This window comes from Rattus norvegicus, chromosome 7, assembly GCF_021556685.1.
Source record: "Rattus norvegicus strain SHRSP/BbbUtx chromosome 7, alternate assembly SHRSP_T2T, whole genome shotgun sequence".
Classification (NCBI taxonomy): domain Eukaryota; kingdom Metazoa; phylum Chordata; class Mammalia; order Rodentia; family Muridae; genus Rattus; species Rattus norvegicus.
The window spans coordinates 83,819,044-83,842,115 of record NC_141540.1 but is presented as its reverse complement, the minus strand read 5'-3'; the positions used below and the strand labels follow the sequence as shown (position 1 = coordinate 83,842,115).

General features: G+C 36.8%; 1 protein-coding gene across 9 annotated transcripts in view; it reads left to right on the top strand.

Annotated features, from left to right (window-relative positions):
- Positions 1-23,072, top strand: part of Rspo2 (R-spondin 2) — a 136,662-nt gene that overhangs the window by 50,203 nt on the left and 63,387 nt on the right. For all 9 annotated transcript variants that reach the window (XM_087558656.1, XM_087558657.1, XM_087558658.1 and 6 more), the window contains 1 exon segment: positions 18,335-18,523. In XM_087558656.1, coding sequence (XP_087414782.1) covers positions 18,335-18,523 — 189 coding nt within the window.

Here is a 23,072-nt window from a genome sequence, read left to right as displayed (position 1 = left end):
CCTTTGGATGATGTTAACGCTGCAGGGCGGAGGACCGCGCTTCCCATAGCAGGACTTTAAAGCGTCCCTGCTAATTTAGCGCCACAGTTTATACAATCCATCTTGGTTTCAGATTTCCTACTCCACATGTTATTGGAAGGGCAGAGGAATAATAAAAGCCAATCATATGAACAAGAGCTAAGTATTGTTTATTTGAATATTGAATTAGTTTATGGATTTATTTCTACTTATTCTGACCTTCATTTTTTTTTGCTCTCTCGATCCTGTCCACCTCTTTCTCTCTATAAGTATTTTCATTGTATTGAAAGAAAGGAGCAAACACAGGCTTAAATGACACGAATGTTTCTTGATACCGTTAAACTCAAACACACAGGGTTCCAGCTCTGTGTGCGTTTCCTAATTGCTGGCAGTAAAAATGAGCAAAGGGATTGAAGGCTTATGAATGTTCAACTTGGAAGGAGTTGTAATTAAGGTTATTAAGGTCTCTGGGTTCCTGTGTATTTTAAGCAAATTAGAATTTTATGTCTTCTTTAAAGAGACAGTAACTCTTCCCTTCACAGCTCTTTCCTTGCTGTGATCAGTAAGTGCAGTTAGCACATGCTGGAAAAACTACACGCGCCCTGCTTTGTCCTTTCAGGGAAATCACTGATTAGGTGATTTTTTTTCTGTTTTGTTTTAAATTAGTTCTGCATTTGAAACTCTGGACAACTTAAAGCAAGGACTAAGGAGGGAAGAGACATGGTGTCTCTGTTATCAAAATTACTTTGGCAATATAATTATTCCTGAAATTCTTTATTTTGATAGAATAATTAACTCCTTTTTGAACATGGGAACTGGTTAAAGTAATGTGGATCCCTGCAAGATGTTACCCTAAAAACGACAACAACAGAAACTTGCAGTAACATTATTTGACACCACTGCCCGGTATTTCTCTGCATCTGTGTGCAAGGCAGATCATTCCTACGAAGTGCCCTTGCTCAGTGGTGCAAATAGTCACTTTATTTTCCATACTCGGAGTTGGTTTCTAGCTCGAGAATTAGAGGAAAAGTTCTTAGAGGAAAAGTAATTGTATAGTAAGCTGTCCCGATTAAATGTTTTTCCATCTCATTTCTGGATGATCCTGACCCTTGTTCTCCTCCACCCACTTGGACACCAAGGATTGCATCATGTTTGGGGACAGAAGGCCATGGAGGACCAGAGTCCTGTGACACCGCTCTTCCAGCTGTGGGCCGTCATTGTTCATCTGTCCCCTTCCTTGCCTAGTGCATGTCATTGCATAGCGTCACGTGTGTAAGTGGGGGCTCTGCTCACCTCGCAGAGTCTACATTTCTGCCTTGGCTCTGTGGCTGTCTCCAGCCGGTGTTCTCTCAGTTCACTATAGACACATTTTGGATGGCTTCTCCTGTACTGTTTCAGGCTAGAGAGATCACCTCAAGTTCTCTTTACCTGGAGGTCTCCCTACCTTCTCACCCGAGCTGTTGGTTTGAGTCTCAAGAGAATGAGTACTCCTGGTGGGTGCAGTTAACTATGATGTGTCTTTTGTTTTCAGATTCTTAAACTCACCAGCGGGATACAGATTACAATTTTACCATTTCTGTAAGGTGAGAAGCTGTGTCTCCTTGGAAGGACCTATTCAACCCCTCTTTCCAATTCTTTCCCTCAACATCTTTATCCAGCCAGAGTAGGTAATTTGTTCTGATAGATACTGTTCCATGTTTACCTATGAGAACATTTATTGTTCTGAGTCTTGAGTTTCTGGTTATAGTACTCAAAGCCAAGTGTCTTACAATGAAGTAAAATTAAAGGAAAGAACAGAGCTTTGCCTGTTCCAAGATTTTAAAATTCTGTTTGGAAACTCAAAATTTGAGCATCTGTCTTACTTTCTTTGAGCGATCTTCTCTGAGCCAGCGAATTCCACTTGTGTATTTGAGTGTAAAAAAGACTAAGGGCTGAATGAAGTAAAAGAAAAAAAAAACCTCTTAGTTAATATTTCAAAATCTCACATTATATATGCTGTATGTCCTTTTTGTAAATAAAGAAAAATAGGAATATACATGATTTTATAATCTGTTCTCTGAATCTTTTACATAAAAAGTCTTCTGAACATATTAACACCATCATACATAATCAATCAATAGCTATTTGCAGTCAATATCGATAGTTATTAGGCATAAAGTACTTTGTAGATGTATGGTAGGTTGTTAACCGACTATTTAAACAAATTCTATAATCTAAGCTGAATTTATTTGTGCATTTACCCAATTAATTATTTTTTCAGCTAGATTCTTGGGAATGATGTTATTGGGTTAGGCAGAAAATTCAGTATTGCCAAGTACTGTTCTAGAAGATTTATACTAGTTTATATTACCAGGAGAGATATTTGAAGGTTCATTTCCTTTTTTTCCTCCTTAAACATTTTTTAATTAATTACTTTATTTACATTCCAAGTGATGCCCCCTCCTGGTCCAGGCATCAATCCCTGACATTATTACAGATGCTTGGTTGTGCTCTCAGAGAGCCCACTTCTTAAGTTTACTCTTTATTTTAAAAGGTATTTATTATTATTAATTTTTGAGAATTTAACACAGTATCTTGACTACTTCTGGGTTCAACTCTCCATTTTCACCTATGTATCCAACTAAAGTTTTTTTTTCTTTTTCCAATTTAGTGTAGTTGTGTTGCCCAGATACTCTTGACAGTGGGGCCTTCTCTGTAATGGTCAGCATATGAGGTCACATAAATAAAGAAAACTGACTCTCCCTCTTCAAGAAGACATCAGATGCCAGTAGCTCCTCAGTGAGCGGTATGGTTTCATGCTCATCAACACCTCCCTCTTCCAACTTCCCATGCTGGGATTTTGTCTGGTTTGATCTTGAACAGGCTTTGTGCATGTGGTTAAAACTTATGAGCTCATAAGTGGCACTTTTCTGTTCTGTTTTGAAAATGATGTTTTCTTAAAGTCATTCACTTCTGGCTCTCACAGTCTTTCTACCCACTCTTCTGTGAAGATTCCAGAGCCTTGGGGAGACATGCGATATGACTCTCCCATTTACGGTTGATCACTCTTACTTCTCTTTATACCGGCTGGTTGATGGTCTCTGGGTTAGTTGATATCTACTATAAGCTGTAGCCTCTATGATAGGGATTGAGAGATAAACTAATATGTGGGTATAGTAATAAATCATTAGCGGTGGTTATCATTCTATATTCCTTCAGCAGAATAATAATAACTAGGTTCTCTTTCAAGGTGTACTACCCATCTATCCACAGACTCTTGGCCCTACTAACAGTGCAAGGTTTATCTCATGGGGTGAGCCTTATATCCAATCATAAGGTGGTTGGGCTACTCCTGTAACATTCATGCAAAATTGTGCCATTGGGAATATTTTGTCAGGCAGATATTTGGAGGATTGTCCCACCATTGTAGGCTATTAGATTAAAACTAATATATATTATTATATGTATAATATTTTCTATATATTATGTGTATATATTTTATGAAGTTTCTATAGAATAGCTTTCCATTTGACTTACTCAGAAAGCCTTGAGTTTTAGTTATCCCTCCCCATATTCCCCCTTTTTTCTGCCCTCCCATCCATGATTAAAGGGGGACAATGGAGACAGAGAGGTTAAATGTTCACATAAAAAATAAGATAGAGTCTCATTATGTTACTCACTCTGACCTACAACTTGTGATTCTCTGGCCTCAGTGCTAAAACTTGTATTTCTTAGAGAATCAATATTTTAAACTCAACAAAGGATGAGGAAGACTTTCTATTTTGATTTATCCTTTGTCCCTAGTCAGGTTCAATACATCTCCATGTATATCTTTTGAACAGCATATTTGATTCTTTGAACTTTTCCATTTCTTTTTGTTAGGTTTTCAAATAGTCTCAATAAAAATGTTATTTGTTGTATGATACAACATTTCCAATTTGTTGTTTTTCTTTTTATGACTTTACCTTTTTTTTCCAGATTTATGATTTTGTCATATAGCCTATTAGTAAACTTTTACTCTATGAACATAGACTTAAAAAATTGCAAGCATTGTGCATAGTGTATTTGTTTGACATGGTTATAAAATTAAGAAACATTTACATGTGTTTATAATAGTTTCGTATGTGAATCTAATTTGGTTTTTATTAATACTATTTATGTGATAACATCTGTTCTTTTTATGCCAGTTCTACTAAGTTCCAGTTAAAAAACCATCATGTTATGGATTAACAATTAATTCACACTGAGGACATTTGCAGTGGTTTATAAGATGACTCAAGGATTCTTGTGAGTGACTGAATTAGATGTCGGCGAAAGGTTGTCGGAGACAGCATGAACTTTGGTGTGTTGCCCAAATATGGATGGTGCTCCCCAGAGTCCAGACAGCCACCGTTCTGTGGGCGAGGCTCATTACAAGCATAACATCCCGCGATGGACTCTGTGTTAATACATGGATACATGCTACTGTGCTTTAGCTGATAACTTAAGCAGGAATGTGGGCGTGTCATATTCCTTTCAGAGAATGAGCAAGAAATTGAGAATTTTTATAGAACAAATTTCTATATGGTATGAGTAAAACACAAATGAGACTTTGTGGGAGCTCAACTGTGCACGAGACAAGATAATGAACCAATTCCCCAGAAAACAGCTAATTCTACTTATTGCCGTGTGTGTGTGTGTGTGTGTGTGTGTGTGTGTGTGTGTGTGAGCATATGTTTGCATACACACTTACCTTTGTGGATCAGTGTAAGGATTCTGTCTTGTATTGCACAAAACCCCAACTCCTTATAATCAGTGTTTACTGACTTTTGCTTTTCTCCATTTGCTGCACCTTTTTTGGAAATTGGTTATTGGCCCGGCACTGTTGGTGAGAATGAGAAGAATAAGAAAATGGTTTCCATGGTGCCAAACTCTTCATCCCTGAAAATGCAGCTAGAGACAGTATGACAAAAATATTTGCAAGTGTCTGTTGACAAAGCATCAATGTAGAGGTGACACCTAGTCACCATACACTGGGAGGGGAGTGTGCAGTATACTTTGTTCCATTTTTTAGTGATGCTAAGTTTGATTACTTAGTTAATGTGGGTTTGGTCAAATCACTTCATCGTAAAGAGAGCTTAGTTCATTAGAATTATTAGATAATCTCCTGGGTAACTTACACACACACACGCACACACACGAACACATGCACACACACACACACGCACACGCACTCGCAAACGCACACACGCACACGCACACAACTTCATTCGTCGGTATCACAATAGTAAGATATTTTGGTTACTTGACCACAAAATAGTAATTGCTGTATCACTATCAGGTTTTAAGGCATTCTATGAAACAATTGGCCTAGACTATAAAAATATCAACAAGAAGACAACGAATAGTGTATGATTTATTTTAAGTTAAATAAAAATAAGCATCTCATGGCAATGCATACTCCTTAATTAGTTTCTGGATGGGTGGAGCGTGGCATTTCAGAGGTGACTGAGGATATGTGGAAGCAGACAGGCGCATGAGCGTCTCGTCCATGTTGCATACATGTCTGAGGATTAGCAGCAGTAAGTACTGTGGCTGTAGAGGATGATCTCCTTACTGTGGGAACTTACCTGCCTTTTCATTTGCATTGCATTCTGAAGCTAATTTAATTTTAGAGAATTGGTAAGCTATAATACTTTTTATCCATTTTAAGTAGCACATTACACCCTACTAGGGGCGGTTTTAACTTTTTATTTTTGACGATTTCTTATATGACTCAGGAAACTTGCCCTTTGGCCTGCATTTGTTTTAGGATTATCCTATTATTTTTTTTCCTCCTTCTGAGTTTATCTTTTTATATTTGTTTATTTAAATGTTTGACTTTATCTCTGAGCTTCATTCCAACTTTGTTAAATTCTCTAGAACATCATTAATTTCTCCACTTATATTTCTTATTTTGGAACTATTCTAATTCCATCTCTAGTTTGGAAAGTTTAGCTGTAAACACAAAACTGCCTTCCTGAGCTTTACAGTCAGAGTTCGTTACTCTGTTTTCTCCAGTGGAGTTCCACTGAATTTATCACTCACTCTGGGGCAGGCCTCATGCTCGGGAGTAATTGGCTAACACATAATGGACTCCAAAGGGTGTGTGTGTGTGTGTGTGTGTGTGTGTGTGTGTGTGTGTGTGTGTGTGTGTGTTTATTTGCTTAGAGTTTGGTGGGGTTAATTTTTTTTTTTTTGGTTTTGTTGTTTTTTTTTTTTAAATGGATTTTGTTTTATTTTGTTTTCTTGGTTTTGATGTTGTATTGGTAGGGAGGGGAATGGGATCTGGAAGGATTTGATGGAGGGGGAACTATCAAAAAATGTTTAAATTTAAAAAAATATTTTAAATAATAAAAATATAATAAAAAGAAAAATATGATACTCATGAAAGGACTGTTTCAGATTACAAATTTAAAGAGATAGGAAAACCTGATGCAATGTGTGATATCGGGTGAAATTCTAACTAGAAGAAAAAATATCAATGGCTATTATTAGAATACTTGATACTGACTGTAGGTTAGAAAATGATAATCAAGTATGAAAGACAAATGTTTCTGAAAATATTTATTGAATCCTGAACACCTGACATAAAGGACCTAATGTTTAACAATATACATATGATTCAGAATAACATATGTAAACATTTGAATCGACATTTTGCTGTCTTATGTGTTTGTATTGTTTCATATGCTTATTCAAATTCATCTATAAGAATCCTTCCTGAGAGTCATCAAGTACTATTAACAGTTTTCAATTAGTGCATCTCCATACATATATGTACCTTTTACTTCCAATGTTAGAGGAAGTAGAGAAGAGTCAGGGTAGTGGACAACTTACTCCCAAATCCATCCACACTTCTCTCTTTGGTGTATCCTTAAAGTCCAGTTTGGGTCATTTGAATGGGGTTCTGAGGCCTTTTAATTACATAGGTATGCTTTCTGAGTGACTTCAAAGGCCCCTTAGCCAGAATGGGCTCTGTCTTCAAAGACAGTGAAGAGAGTGGCCCATTTGCAGGAAATTGCATGGTTTGAGGGTGATTTTTGTTTTCTTTGAACTTGTCAAGTAGAGCTCTCTGCTTAAAAAGTGCTGGCCTTTTGCTATCTGACCAAACAGTTAAAGACTTTCATTTATAGTTTTGGAGATTTCTCTTTAACTTCTGCCAGAAGAAACTTGTAACTCAGTTTCCCCCGTTGTCCTCTTTGATGTAACAGTAATTTTATTTGGAAGTGTTGGTTGGAGATGTTTTAACGATTTTCACGGTTTTAGTGCCTTTTCTTTCTAAATGCTGTATATGTTTTCCTTAGTGTGGAAACAAAAAATACACGGCTTCTTTTGAAGTAAAAGGTGAGGGCCATATTCAAGCTATATGACCTCAGAAAGGTTTCTTAATTTGTTTATTCACTCGTATGTCTGGAGATTCTGAATGATAAGTATGTTCTCAAGAAGTACAAGAAGCATTGCTCTTCGGTCATATAGCATGATCTCCAGTGGTAACTCTTTACTTTCGTGTTTCTGAGACATCCTTCTTTTTCTTGATCTGAATGTAAGAATCATCTTAGAATAAATTTCATTTGGGGCATCAGGTATGGATGAATGTGAAGTTAGCATAACCACCCATTAAAGTATATTAAAATGCCGTCATAAGCAAGTAATGTAGGACATTGGTTTGAAAATTGAGAACAAAATCTTTGTAAGTCAGGAGATTTTGTGGCGACTTAGTTTGACGCTTGTGCACACAGGTGATTGGTGCAAATGATGACCCACATTGGATATGTACAGGAATGCACTACTGTTTAAAAGTGAAAGTCATAGCTGTCATTACTGTTGCATGATAATCTTTGCCAGACTTCAGTGTTAGTGTTTTTCCATAAAGTTAAACATTTGTTTTGTCTTCAAGAGCAATAGAGCTAACAAGCATGTGTTCATTCATTCTTTCAAAACCCAGTGTTGAGGGCTGTGGAAGTTTCCATCTCTAGATCACAGGGACCCTATAGTTGGTTTCTTTTTGTGGGTTTTGTGTTTGACATGAAATAGGCCATTCAATTTGTTTTCCATTTATTGCTCTAAAAGATGGTGTAAGCAGGAGTTAACAAATGCATTGTTTTCTAGAAAGTAGGTGTCCTATGTAGAGTTGAATAGACTCTATGATACCACCTTCCTTCCTTTTAAATTAATTTAATCTTGGCCTAGGTAGAAAGGAATCTTTTGCATAGTGGTAGTTATATGGGCCAGACCTTGACACATATGTTGTAGTACTTAAAATGCAAAACTCTTTTCACATAGTGTTAGAGTAAGAAGTATTTAAATGTTTTATGGAACACAAATTTGGGTTTGTGAGCATTTATTTTCTATTTAAGTAAATAGATTATCTCGTTGTATAAACACAGAACCATGTGAAAGTGCCGGTTTCACAATCTTCACGAATGTATATATTTAGATCTGCTTATGGTGGGGTTCCCATGAGCACAGCATTGTGCCTATATTTTGTCATGGGTCTTTTAAGTGTGTTGTTAAAGCTTAAGCCAAGTTTAAGCATGAGTAATTTGTATAGCACAGCAGTTTCTAACCATGGCTTAGAGGATCTCACGCATTCTAACTTTAAGATTTTCTTTTGGCATTAGAACAGTTTCATGGAGTAAATTATGTTTTTGTGTGGATCCCAGCAGGTGGCTTGTTTTATAGAGCATATGATAGGATTCTTCCTTTGTTTTGAAAAGAAGGACCATTTTCCAGACCATTTTGTTGGAAAAAAATGAACAGACATTATGTTTTTTTACTGAATAATTAATGCTATGGATACTTGCAGCTGAAGACCTTATATTGTTGGTGGCTGATTGTTTTTCTCATGTGTGTGTGTGTGTGTGTGTGTGTGTGTGTGTGTGTGTGTGTGTCTGTGTGCTTGTGTGTGTGTGTTTGTGTATATGTGTGTGTGTGCTTGTGTATGTGTGCGTGTGTGCATGTGTGTTAGTAGTTTAGTTTTGGGATAAGTGTGTTCTCATCCATCTTGGCACATTTTTCATTACATATCAGAATTAACATCAGGTATAGGGATATGCAGAAAGCTTTTGTGTCCTACACTTTGTCAGGTTACAAAGAAGAATAAAGCTTGTTAAAGCTTGGACTCCCAAACTGAATGTTGGTTATAGAAAAAAAAATTCAACATTTGTGGTTATTTTAAGTATTGAGTTGAGAGGTTTTTTTTGTGCTCTATGGATGATTATTCTTTTCCTGTATCTTATAACTTGAATTTTGATATTAACTTATTAGAAAATATATTTTTGAAGTATATTTCTTCCTTTCTTTTATTACCTTGTATTCATTGTACACAGTGTTGTGTTTCATTCAGACATTTCCTTTCAAGTTTATCATGTATTCCCATTGGAGTCACCTACTTCCATTCCATATCTTTGGCAACCTCCTCTCCTGCAAGATCTTATTCCTTCCACAGCTCACCTGTTAGCTTTCATGCTCTTTCTCTTTCTCTCTCTCCCCCTCTCCCTCTCTCCATCTCTATCTCTTTCCCTCTCTGCCTTTCCCCTCTCCCTCTCTCTGTCTCTATCTCTTTCTGTCTGCCTCTCTGCCTCTCTCCCTGTCTGTCTTTGTGAATTTCATTTTTATTGCTGTGATAAAATATCCCAACAAAAGACAATTTAGGAGAGAAAAGAGGTTATTTTACTTACAGTTCTAGGGCCCAATTCATCATTGTGGGGAAGTTAAGGCAGGGAATTTAGCTTGTCTCATTACATCCTCAGCCAAGAGCAGAGAATAATGAGTCCATCTATGTTCACTTGCTTGCTTGTTTGTGCTCAGTGTAATTTTTTACTCCTTTAAAGTTCATACCTGTCTAGGGAATGGTGCTGCCCACAGTGAGTAGGGTTTCTATCCATCAAATAACTTAAAAAAGACACTCTTAAATTGAAATGCCCAATGGAGACAATACCATATTGAATGTATCTTCCAGGTGGTTCTAAGTTATGTCATGTTGACAAAGCTCACCATCATGAATGTGAATGTGTATACATGGTACTTCACATTGTGAACTATGTGTTTTTTTTGTTTTGTTTTGTTTTTGTTTTTTTTTTTTTTTGTTTTTTGGATGCTCTGTCAAGTTTCTGTGGCTCCCAACACAATGCTTACAGTTCCTCTTTGGTTCAGTTTTTGGTGAAGTACATTGAAGGAATTTAGCATTTTCTTAAGGTGGAATGAGTTTACCAAAGTTATTTTTGCTTTTTCAACCATTGGTATAGTCATTCTATCTCTTCCAGTCTTGCAGCTTGTCTTGAATATTAATGAAGTCTGTTAGTTGTTATGTTAGGAAGAGAATGTGTTCGTCACATTCTGGATAGGTCTGCCCTGCCCTTAAGCAATGCCATGTAAGGCAGCATCTTCATGTTGCCCTTCTGCCTTTTGTAACAGTTACTAAGTGTTCTGAGCATCTTGGGATATCTTAGCTGATTTGCAGTAAGCATTAGAGGCGTATGCTTCCTGCAGACCTTCTGGTTCCCTGACTTGTATTTGAAAAAGAAAGAAAAAAGCCCAGGCAATGAACCATCCTGTGGCTGTAGTTAATCATGGCTGTAAATGTTTGCCCATAGTACCAGTTTATGAAGCTTACGGCTGAAATAGTGCTGGCTCTGGAGAGTAATTAGGGACTTACAATTGTAGTAATTTATGTTTGGGAAGGTATTAGCACTTCATGTGTTTAAATAGATTTGCGAACCTCTTCATAATCTCATAATTTAAAACTACATTCTTCTAATGTTAACTTTTTCTACTGTGACATCTATTTTGTTGGAAGCAGAATGTTAAAACCTTTAATTCAGAGGAGTGATTTCTGAGCACGGTGTGGTAACACGCTCCTGTGACTTAGTTCTTAATGGTTCAAGCCAGGTACTGATCTCGGCTTCCAGGGTGTGGTGCTTCCAAAATCAAAACAAAAAAAAATTAGAAAAGGAAAACATTAATTTCATTAAAAGAGTTCCATATTTTGGGAGTGTATATATTTTGGAAATATTATTTTCCCAATGAATACTTTTAGATGTAAGCAGATATCCAAGTTTTTAATTGACATAATTAGAGTGCATAAAATAGAATTATTGCTAATAACACTTCTAGCTATGCAATAAATACTTCTCAGAGGTACTGCTTGAGTATGAAGGCACAGCTTTCTAAAACTTTATTTCACTTTTTTGTTTGTTTTCCTTTATTTATTCATTTATTAAAACTGGATTTTTTCATACAGTTGTTACTGGATATAGTGTTCCCTCCCTGCAACTTTTTCCAGATCTTCTCCACCTCCGCACCTGCCCAATGCACACGTCTTTCTGTTTCTCTCTTATTAGAAAACAAGTGGGCATCTAAAAAATAGTAATAAAATAAAACATTAAGCAAAAAGCAAACAAATCAGAATAGGACAAAACAAACAAATATAAAAAAGGAGCCAAAGAAAATTACAAGAAACACCAAGTTGCAAAGACACACATGTGCACACATATCCCATCAATACACAAAAACCAGAAGCTCTAGTATGTAAACAAAAGACTTGTATGGTTAAGAAAAACAGAGTTCATTTTGTGTTGACCATCTACTGCTGGGCATGGGGCTTGCCCTTGTGTGTGCTCTGTATACCCAGTGAGACTCTGTGGAAGAAACTTAATTTTTCCTTGACTAGCAGTTATCAGTTGGAGGTAGATGCTGGCTAGAGATGGGGTCTGATGCCCACTTCTTGCAGCACTCAGACCCTATCTTGTGTAAGTCTTATTTGGAAAAATATTCTTGAACAACTTGTGGTGAGAAATGAACAGAAATACTGAGAAAATATCGTTAAACTCTAGACGGCCAAAGGAATTTTTTTGCACAAACTTTACCCTTGGTTATTATGTTCAGTTTTTCTATATTAAATTCATGTTTATTTTCTCTCCTAAAACTATAATGGATGACATTTAGTAGTGTATATCTAAATTTTAATAACATTTCAAATTTCAAAATTTTTCAATCTTGGCTATGATGACTTTTTGAACATACAATATTAAAATCTGTTTTCATATTAATTGCATTCCATGATTTATGGTGATATTTTATGGAACTATTAGTTTCATGCAAACCAGGAAAGTATCCAGATAGGAGTAACGGATTTTAACCCAATGTTCTTTGACTCACTAATTGATGGCCTGGTTGCTTTGTTGAATATGCTGATACACTGAATTGCTGGACTTTCATCGCAGCGTTGTCAAGGACTTATGGAAAGCATCTGGACACACGTTAAATTGTACTGGATTTCATTCAAATTGTTGGTGCCACAAATTTACTTATTTTTACTATATACACTTTGGACTTTTGGATGACTATGCACTTTAGCAATTTCATGATTAGCTCCAGTAATAAAGTGACACTGACATTTTAGTTTAGAAATTGGTGTAACACAATTAAACAGTATTTAATGAGAAAATGAGTGATGTTAAGGTGCCAACAGCCTATTTCTGAGTCCCCCTATTTTCAGAAATAGACATCCATCCCTTTGTGAAAAATAGATGCCTGTTCCTAGAAGAAACTTAGTGCTTGTCTCCCTTGGTAGGGGCTAATTCCAGAACAGGGGAGCACTTTTAAAAAGTGTCCGGAACATTGTAGAGACACATGGCTGCTCAACACATAAGATAAAAATGTGAATTGCTGATATATTTAACACATGATAGAACTTAAAACATCAAGATTAATACAAAAGGCCAGATTTGCTTTACAATTCCAAAGGAACACAATTGGATAGACACAATTATGATCAAGTTCTAAGTATGCTTTCTCGTGATAAAGAACTGGCAATGTGAAATTGTTCCTTGATCCAAACATGTCCAGGAGATGTGGTTGGCCTCATGCAGAATCACCACTGCTTTTTTCAGTGTTCTCCATGTCTCATGTGAGGAGTTTCATCTTTCCAGTCTTGGGTGGGTCTAGATTTGGGAACATGTTTTGGTTGGACGTACAAGGCTCTGGATCTCAGCAGGCTTTGAGGTTGGAGAAGTTGAAGCTTACAGGAAAAAAACAAATAAACATGAGCATCAAAGCTGAGAATTAAGAAATGTTTATCCACCTGCACACTTGAATTAAATCTCACAGAAATAGACAGAGCCATTTGACTTACGACCTTGATAAAATAGTCATGCCTAAATCTCTGTTTGGCTTGTGTTTGGATCCAGAGTTAGGGTAGTTACCATACATAATAGATGGAAAGACTCTGGTTGAACTACTCTTGGAGTGTTGATTTACAGTACAGTGAAGTCTGCGGAGATAATTGGCATGGAATGAAGGTCAGTTAAACTGAAAGTCTGCTAGAGGATCGGAGCAAGAGGTTGGCAAACTCACTTTACTCTTGTTCTTTGGTAGCGGGCAGTATTAGAAACCCGTGCCTGGAGGAGTCTTAATAGATCATTAGGTTTGGGCGTGGAGCCTCGCTCCTGCTTCACAAGCATTCCTCAAGGGTCAGGTTATAGAGATGGGAAGATACAGACCACAGCATCCATTCCCTAAGTCACTTTTTATTGCTTAAGTCTGTCCAGGTTCAAGTAACCGAAGCAGTGCTTTGTAACAGTTTTAAGAATACCTTTTAAAAAATAAGTGTAGGGTGAAATTTGTTGACTATGAAATCTTTGTGGTCAAGATTAAAGTAGTCTTTTGATACATAAGTACAAAACAAAAAAAAAGCCTTTAATTTGTTGATTCCCTTGGTTCTGTAATTCCCTTTCCTCTCTACTTCTTACTATGGAGTATGGTTTATGATGATAAAGTGCTCTTGGTTTGACCTTTGAACTCCAAGCAAGTATAGCTTCACTTGAGTTTGTGATCACTGTGGGATAGAAAAATGCCCTTGTGAGTATAAACTTTACAAATTCTCCTCTCTCTTCAAAGTTAGCTTTGAGATTTGAATAACCTTTTGCTAATCTGTAATTAACTCCAAGAGCAGAAGCCAGGCAGCGCTGGCTGCAAAGGGTTCTATGGTGGGCTCTGGATGCAGGATCTGCAGGAACTCCAGTTCCTGCTTTAGTCTCCTAGTTGTTCAGACGAGAGTTCTAAATGCCAGTCCACAGGGTGGAGGCTTTAGGTAGACATTGTTCAAAAATGACAGAGCTGGTCTCTTCCCAGTCAGTTTTTCAACACCATTACAGCTTCTGTATTTCTCTTTTCTAGCAATCCACACTCTATTATTTACTCCTATTACTGTAAGTATTACTGTTTCCCCTTTCTTACACAGAGATGTTCACTTGGTTCTAAGTTTGTTGAAACTCACACTTGCCCAGGACACCAAGAACAATATTAGAGTAAAACCTTTTCTGAAAGTAACAGGGAATGTAGAGAAGACAAATGGAACTGCTTTATTAAAAAAAAATCACAATTTCTAGAAATTGTTAACAATGTAATTCAGGGTGAATGAGCCCAGAATTGAGCTCTAGAAGTGTTCAAAAGAGGATAAAGTCCCGAATGGAGAGATTAGCGGAACTCCTAAGAAGAAAGAGTCAAGCCTGTCCCTTAATGGCTGAGCCATCTCTCCAGATGGGATGCTGCACCTAACTGCGCTTCAGGGTCCGCAATGGAGGAGTTGAAAGGACTGTAGGAGGTGAAGGGGTTTGCAATCCACAGGAAAAACAACCATATCAACCAACCAGACCTCCCAGAGCTCCCAGGGACTAAACCACCAACCACAGAGTACACATGGAGGGACCCATAGCTCTAGCTACATATTTAGCAGAGGATGGCATTGTCTGGCATCAATAGGAGGAGAAGCCCTTGGTCCTGGGAAGGCTTGATGCCCCAGTGTAGGGGAATGTCAGGATAGTGAGGTAGAAATGGGAACATCTTCATAGAAGCAGGGGGAGGGGGGAATGGGGAATGGGGTATACATTTGAAATGTAAATACATAAAATATCCAATGCAAAAATAAAACCAAAAAAAGTTGAATCAAGTGGTTAACAGAGGTTGTATAATTATCATAGAATGAGAGAAGGAAGACAATCTTAGCAGCCCAAGCTATTTCAGTTAGGAAAAGTAAACAGAGCATTTAGACTGGATGTGGCTCATATCATTTTTGCTTTGTGAGAAAATCAATCAAATCTCTCTGTCCCTCTGTCTGTCTTCTCTCTCTCTCTCTCTCTCTCTCTCTCTCTCTCTCTCTCTCTCTCTCTCCCTCTCTCTCTCCCTCCCTCCCTCCCTCCCTCCCTCCCTCCCTCCCTCTCCTCTCTCTGTCTCTCCCTGTCTTTCTCTCTGTCTCTGTCTCTGTCTCTCTCTCTCTGTCTCTCTCTCTCTCTCTCCCCCCCGCTGTGTGTGTGTGTGTGTGTGTGTGTGTGTGTGTGTGTGTGTGTGAGATGTGGGTTTGGGGGTTAGAAAGACATATTAGTTCTGGACTGAGAGAAGTATTTCCTAGTTCTGTTAATTGTTTAAATCCATCAGATTAAGCTGAAGGACAGAAATGGTTGTGATCTTCAGAAAGAGTATTTATTCTCTAGATACCTGAGTGGTTTGGGCTAAGTAAAGGCTGCAGGTAAAACTGCTTCCAGGAAATCAGATTAAAAGCATTGAGGTGGATTATTGCTTTGAAATAGGGAAAAAACTTATGCTTCATTGTATTATCACATTTATGAAAACTTATGAATCATATATTGTATGTACCTACATGAATGTGGAGAATACCTGGAAAAGCATTCATTCAATAGCATTACTTATAGATAAAAAGACCTTTATCTCCAGACAATCTGTGCTTTGTTCTACAATTCCAGATTTACAGAATTGAGGCAATAAATTGAAGACTATTTGGAATACATAGGTTTTTAAGAAAGAGAATGTCCACGGGATAGATCTCTGTGAGTCCAGGAGCTAGGGAATCTAATAGTGCTAAAACCTATATAGATCATCCACAGTTATCAGTGTTCTGGAATCTGAGTCCTGCTAAACAAAGGAATGATACTCTGGGCACAGGGCACTGTGGTGTGTATCTATCTGCTCATCTGGACATGTATTTCTTAGTACTAGTAACGGTTATTTGTTCGACAAAAGGATGTCCTTTTAAAGTAAAAGATTCAATACCAGACTGTGTTTGTTTCCAAATTTTATAGCATGTGCACAGAGGATCTTTTGTATTTTAAATTACTGATTTTAACTAGGAATAACAAATTTTATGATGATATATTGAATTTAAGGTTATATTTCTACATCTTATCCTTATACCTACCTTATCTCCTAAAGAGAATATTTCCATCATTTTTTAAGCAAGCAAGGAAAAGCTGGTCTTGGTGGCACACCCTTTGAATCCTACCTAGCACTTGGGTGGTAGAGGCAGGTGAACATGTGAGGTCCAGGTCAGCCAGGTGTGTGTGTGTGTGTGTGTGTGTGTGTGTGTGTGTGTGTGTGTGTGTGTGTTTGGGAGAAATAGAGGGACAGAAACCATAATCAGGATATATTCTGTAAGAAAAAAATCTATTTTCAATAAAAAGAAAAAGTAAAACAAAAGAGTAAAAATGCTTACAGGAGACAGAAAAAAAAGTAGGCAGGGAGGTAGTGGGGTAGCTGACTGAGAGATTGCAGTTACTGAGCCAGGAGGTGCCTGGGGCCACCAAGAGCAGGAGAGAGGAAGAAAATGTATTGAGAAGTGAGCTCTGCTTAGACACTTGGGGCCATGATAGCATATGGGAGGAGTTCATGTCACTTAAACCACACTGTGACATTTGCTACAGTACCTCCTCGAAATTGACTGTACACATAGAACTCTTCCTAGGTTAGCTCTCAACCTTCATCTTCTCATGCCTACTCCATAAAGCATCTTTGCTCATTTTCCAGAACATTCCTTTTGCCCGTGTGTCTTGATTCTTGGATCAAGATTCAGTGTATTAATTTTGTTCCTCTTCTGGCTGCATTTTGAGAGTATTTGTGTTCTAAAATCCTTTCTTTATTGCAGCTTTTATTTAATATTTTCTTTGATTTCATACATGTATATAATGCCTTCTAATTACTCTCATCTCCCTGTTGCTGTTTCACTCATACCTGCCTTTCCTACGGTTCCCTAAGGTTTTATTTTTCACTGTTGAGCCAAATTCATAGTGTGAACATCCCCCAGTGTGTCCATGCCATTCATAGAGATTTGGCTGCTTTTTTTCCTGCTAATGTTTTATAAATTTATTTTTGTCTGTTGCTTGGTTTAGTCATTTTGCCCAATAGTCTTGGGAGTAGCACCTTAAAAGTTATAGCAAGTGCTTGTTTACTTAAAATTTAATTTATTGGTGTTTCTAATTGATAAAGAAGAAACTTTGAAAGTTTAGTTTTGGATTCCCTTCAAGTCTTGTGCTCATGTTAAATTTAAATGTTAATTTTATGCTCTGGAGATGAAAATGTCTTATTTTTCTCCTACTATTAAAGTTTAAATGGTTCATTTGCCAGGGTGAGGGTATATGCTTGCATTTCTATGTGAGTAAAGCAGGAACTTCTTTTTAAATGTATTTTTGAGAGCTTCATATATGACCACTACATCTAAATCACTTTTGTCCTCCTCTCTACACTTTAACTTACACAAGAGTCTGGTTTCCCAAGTTCATGATTTTTTTAATTGTAATTGTTCCACATATATTCCCATGTGTATATGCACCCACGTGTATATTAGCTATAGAGTCCATTAGCTTCATTCATCTGTATGTGTCTATGACTGACCTTTTTGAATTGGCAAACCTAGGTGGGATATTTTTTTCCTGGAGGCAGCTGAATCTCTCCCTCTCAAGCACCCACTGACCTACACCTCTTATCTAGGGGAGGGATCATGTATGTGGACTCTCTTGTGTGCACTGGCATGTCAACTGGTGTCCTTTTGCTGGTCTTAGTCAGACAACCGTATTGTTAAAAGTTCATCTTTGCATTTTCTCTGGCATATCTAGGAGACATGATCCATCCACAGGCATCCTTGATATCTGCCTCTCAGAATATTTTCCCCCTCTTCCATGATTTTCCCTGAGCCTTAAGTGTAGGGGTTACCTTCCAGATGTATCCATTTGGGTTTCTTACTCCAGCAATCATATAGTCTCCATATTTTTGACCAGGGAAGATTTCTGTAATAGTCTCCAGCTGTTGCAAAAAAGCTTCTTTGGTAAGGGGCGAGAACTATAAGCATCTATTGGAATAAAGATGAGTGTTAGAAAACAGAAATTATATTGGTTTAGAAACCTGGCAGTAACAGGTTCTCTTCTTGGGTATATGATCTGAAACGTCGTTCTTTGCATGATGGTATATAGACCAAATGTCTAATCACATTACTATTCTAATAATTTTGTTTTGTGTTTCTCTGTTACAGCTAGTTATGTATCAAATCCCATTTGCAAGGGTTGTTTGTCTTGTTCGAAGGACAATGGCTGCAGCCGATGTCAGCAGAAGTTGTTCTTTTTCCTTCGGAGAGAAGGGATGCGCCAGTATGGAGAGTGTCTGCATTCCTGCCCATCAGGGTACTATGGACACCGAGCCCCAGATATGAACAGATGTGCAAGTAAATATTTGCCTTTTGTACATCCTATCCTACTATATGCAATTTACATGATGTGCTAAGATTTTTATGGAAAAAATATGTAACAAGTCTGCAGATATTCTCTAAACTAAAACTTTCAAGTATGAATAAGGTGAGATAAGAGAACTTTTATACTTTGTATTTTGTGTAGGTACTTCGTAAGTTAGACACATTCTTTCAGTTATTTAGATTGACCATTTCTCATTATCCTAATCAAAAAATGCTTGCTTGATAGAACTTTATAAGGAGAAATTACTGCTGGCAAACCAACCAACTATCTCCTTCAAATGATTTTAATATGAATGAAAAATCTTTGATTTAATCTTAATTTTATAGTTCTTTTTCCTTTTCTTTTCCAGCTTTTGTTTGATTTACAAATATATATACATATATATTTAAATTTATAAATTTTTTTAGAAGTACCATTACTGGTAAAGATGTAATTAAGGTGTTTAGGTTTTTGTTTTGTTTTGTTTTGTTTTAACAAAACATTCTAGTCAAGTAACAGAATAGTTTGTACCAGTAGTCAAGATAGCAATATTAGGATTAAATGAAATTTGGATTTACCTTTATTTCATGAAATTGTTTCGATCATTTGAGGGACATATCTTACAAGTATCAATAGCTTGGTTGAATTTCTAAGTGTATTTTTGGTCTTTAAGGTTTATGATTTTACCATGCATAAGACAGTGGTCCACCTGGAAACAGTTTTCTGTTCTTACTGGCTCAGATCACCTCTAGTCAAATTTGAGTATCTTATTCTCCTGTGCATTTTTTAAACATATTTATTTATTATATTTGAGTACACAGTAGCAGTCTTCAGACACACCAGAAGAGAGCATCAGATCTCATCATAGATGGTTGTGAGCCACCATGTGGTTGCTGAGATTTGAACTCAGGACTGCTGGAAGAGCATTCAATGCTCTTAATCACCAAGCCATCTCCCCAGCCTCCTGTACAGGAATACTTTGCTCTATATGTTGGCTGAAGGTGGCTTCTTGGAATCTACAGAATGAAGTTTGTAAAATTCATAAGTGCTCATGAAAATAGCACTGGAATAGCCTATTGAAGTATGCTGTGAGCATACTTACAGATAATGTAAGCTTCTATTGTCCCTGATATGTTAGGTGATGTTTCTGTCACATTTTCTCTTTCTCACTTATTAGCAAATTCACTTACATAAAAGTTCTACTTTTAAATTGCTGCATATTCCCCTATTTAGAAAGCTTAGAAATGAATCTTAATAAAATTCAAATGCAAGGACCAAAAGCAACACATTTCCCAAAGATACTGAAGGTTAATGTCTTTGCTTCGGTTCTCAAAAATGTGTTTCTCTGCACAATTTGTCTTCCCTCCTTACAAGCATGTCATATTTGTGACTGATTTTAGTTCAATGAGTTATGGCTATTTCTGTGCTAATATATATATTTCTGTATCTTATATGCAATATTTAGCTAATTACTCATTAGATTCTCACTTTCAGCCTTTAAGAATTATAGGAACATTGAGGAGTATTCATTTATGAATGCTTCTTTTTTCCATGTACAAACATACTTTTTCATATTTGCCTGATTCATCTTTTTAACATGTACATTCAATTATAGTACATATTTTAAAATCTTTAGGTATTTAGGTATTGCCCAGGTCCTCTGCATATTTATATAATGTGTGCACAAGTGTCAGTTCAAATCTCTACCAATAGGAGACATTTTTTCCTTGTCCCTACCTAGGTGTTAATGAAAAAAGTGTGTAGAGTAGTATTTTAGTTGTATTGTTTTTTTTTGCAAATAAAACTATGCATTTATTTTTAATATGAATGCTGGCATATAGTATATTTTCCAGAACATGTAAACTCCCTTCTTTCTTCTACCTGGAAGATTGTCTTAAAAATATTAAATTCAAAACAAAGTTGACAAATAGTAAACACAGATAGGTCTCAAAGAAAAATGACACATGTAACCATGGGATTCAACAAGAATGTCAACAGGCACAATCATAGGCTTCTTGTTCAATATTCTCTCCTCACTCATCCTAACTACCACCCTAACTCACAAGCAGCACACAGCTATATTGATGTTAAAAACCTGTCATTTAGTTAAACCCAAAGATAATCAGATTGATTGTATGTCACAGCAACACTACTTGTTTAGCTTCTGTCCTGTGCTATAATAGATGTTTCTCTATTCTATACATTTTTCTCAATTGTCTGAATATAGTGCAAGCAGGTTGTATATTTACATTAGCTGGATGAAGTTACCGAAACAGGTTAACATACCCTTTCCAAAATGTAGGGGTTGAGTGTATCAGTGAAGGGACAGGTATATATGAAGATTATAGGTGTTTTCTGCATTGTTAGGATTGAATATTATAAATAGAAAATAAAATATGGAGAAATCAGCATCTGTTCATAAATAAAATGTTAAGTACTTAGGTACAGGTTTACTATATAATGAGAAGTTGTTCTGGGTAGATTGACTCAGAATTCATGATGACAGGATTACTTTAGATAGGGTTCCCAGGTAGCCCAGGCTAGCCTGGAACTCACTGTGTAGCTTTTTTAATTAATAATTTTATTTATTTACATTGCAGACATTGTCTGCTTCCTGATCTCCCCCCACCTCCACACACAGAGTTCTTCATCACATTCCCCCTTTCCTTTGCCTCTAAGAGGGTGTCATCACTTGATCATTTTATCTTGGCTATTCTTACTGGTGTAAGATTTCCTGATGAAATCTTGCTAAGATGAAATCTTAGATTTGTTTTGGTAGACATTTCCCTGATGACTAAGGACTTCAAACATTTAAGTCCTTCTTCACCATTCGAGATTCCTCTGTTGAGGATTCCATTTGGTTCTGTACCCCTTTTTTTATTGGACTAGTTGGTTGGCAGTATCTAACTTCTTGAGTTCTTCATAAATTTTGGATAATAGCACCATGTCATATGTAGGGTTGGTGAAGATCCTTTTCCAATCTGTAGGCTACTGTTTTGTCCTATTGACAGTGTCCTTTGCCTTACAGAAGCTTTTCAATTTCCTGAGGTCCCATTTATCAATTGTTGATATTAGAGCCTGAGCCATTGGTGTTCTGCTTAGGAAGTCGTCTCCTATACCATGGAGTTCAAGGTTATTCCCCACTTTCTCTTCAACGAGATTTAGTGTATCTGGTTTTATGTTGAGGTCTTTGGCCTACTTAGACTTGAGTTTTGTGCAGGGTAATAGATATGGGTTTATTTGCATTTTTTTACATGCAGACATCCAGTTAGACCAGCAGCATTTGTTGAAGATGCTTTTTTTCCCATTGAATGGTTTTGCTTTCTTTGTCAAAAATCAAGTGCACGTTTATTTCTGGGGCTGCAATATGGTTCTCTTGATCAAGCTGTCTGTTCCTATACCAATGCCATGCAGTTTAATTGCTATTACCTTGTAGTATAGCTCAAAGTCAGGGATGGTGATACCTGAAGTTCTTGTGTTGTGCAGCATTGTTTTTGCTATCCTGAGTTTTTGTTTTTTTCCATATGAAATTTGAGAATTTCCCTGTCAAGATCTGTAAAGAATTGTACTGGAATTTTGATGGGGATTGCAGTGAGTCTATAGATTGCTTTTGGTAAGATGGCTGTTTTCACAATGTTAATCCTACCTATTCAGGGGCATGGGAGATCTTTCCATCTTCTAGCTTCTGTAATTTCTTTCTTCAGGGAGTTGAAGTTACTGTCTTATAGGTCTTTCACTTTCTTGGTCAGAGTTATACCAAGATATTTTAGAGTATTTGTGGCTATTTTAAAGGGTGATTTTTCCCCTACTTTCTTGACCAGTTTATCATTTGTACAAAGGGGGGGGCTACTAATTTCTTTGAGTTAATTTTATATCCAGGCACTTTGTTGAAGGTGTTTATCAGCTGTAGGAGTTCTCTGGTAGTAGTTTTAGGGTCACTTATGTATACTATCATATCATTCACAAATAGTGATACCTTTTCTTCCTTTCCAGTTTGATCCCTTTGATCTCCTTTAGTTTTCTTATTGGTCTAGCTAGAACTTCAAGTACTATATTGAATAGATAGGAAGAGAGTACGTAGCCTAGTCTTATCCTTGGTTGTAGTGGAATTAAGTTTTTCTCCATTTAGTTTGATGTTGACTATTGACTTGCTATTACTTTTAAATGTCAACTTACCACAGTCTACAATTTCCTGGGAAGGCAGTATCAATTGAGGAATTGTTTAATATTACCCATGGGCACAATTGTTTATTAATCTGGGAAGATCTAGCCCATAGGAAACAGAACCATTCCCTATATCGGCAGAAGAAACCTAGGTAAGAGAAGAAACAACTTAGCAGACAGCATTGATGCATTCATTTCTCTCTATTCTAGACTCTGGATGTCATGTGATTTTTTTTTTTGCTTGACTCTTATCTTAATTTCCCCACAGGATGGATAGTAACCTTGATCCAAATAAAGCCAAATAAAGCCTTTCCTCATCTTAGCTAATTTTGGTAGCAATACTTTTTGGTGGGTTCACTATCCATCTCAATGTTTTAC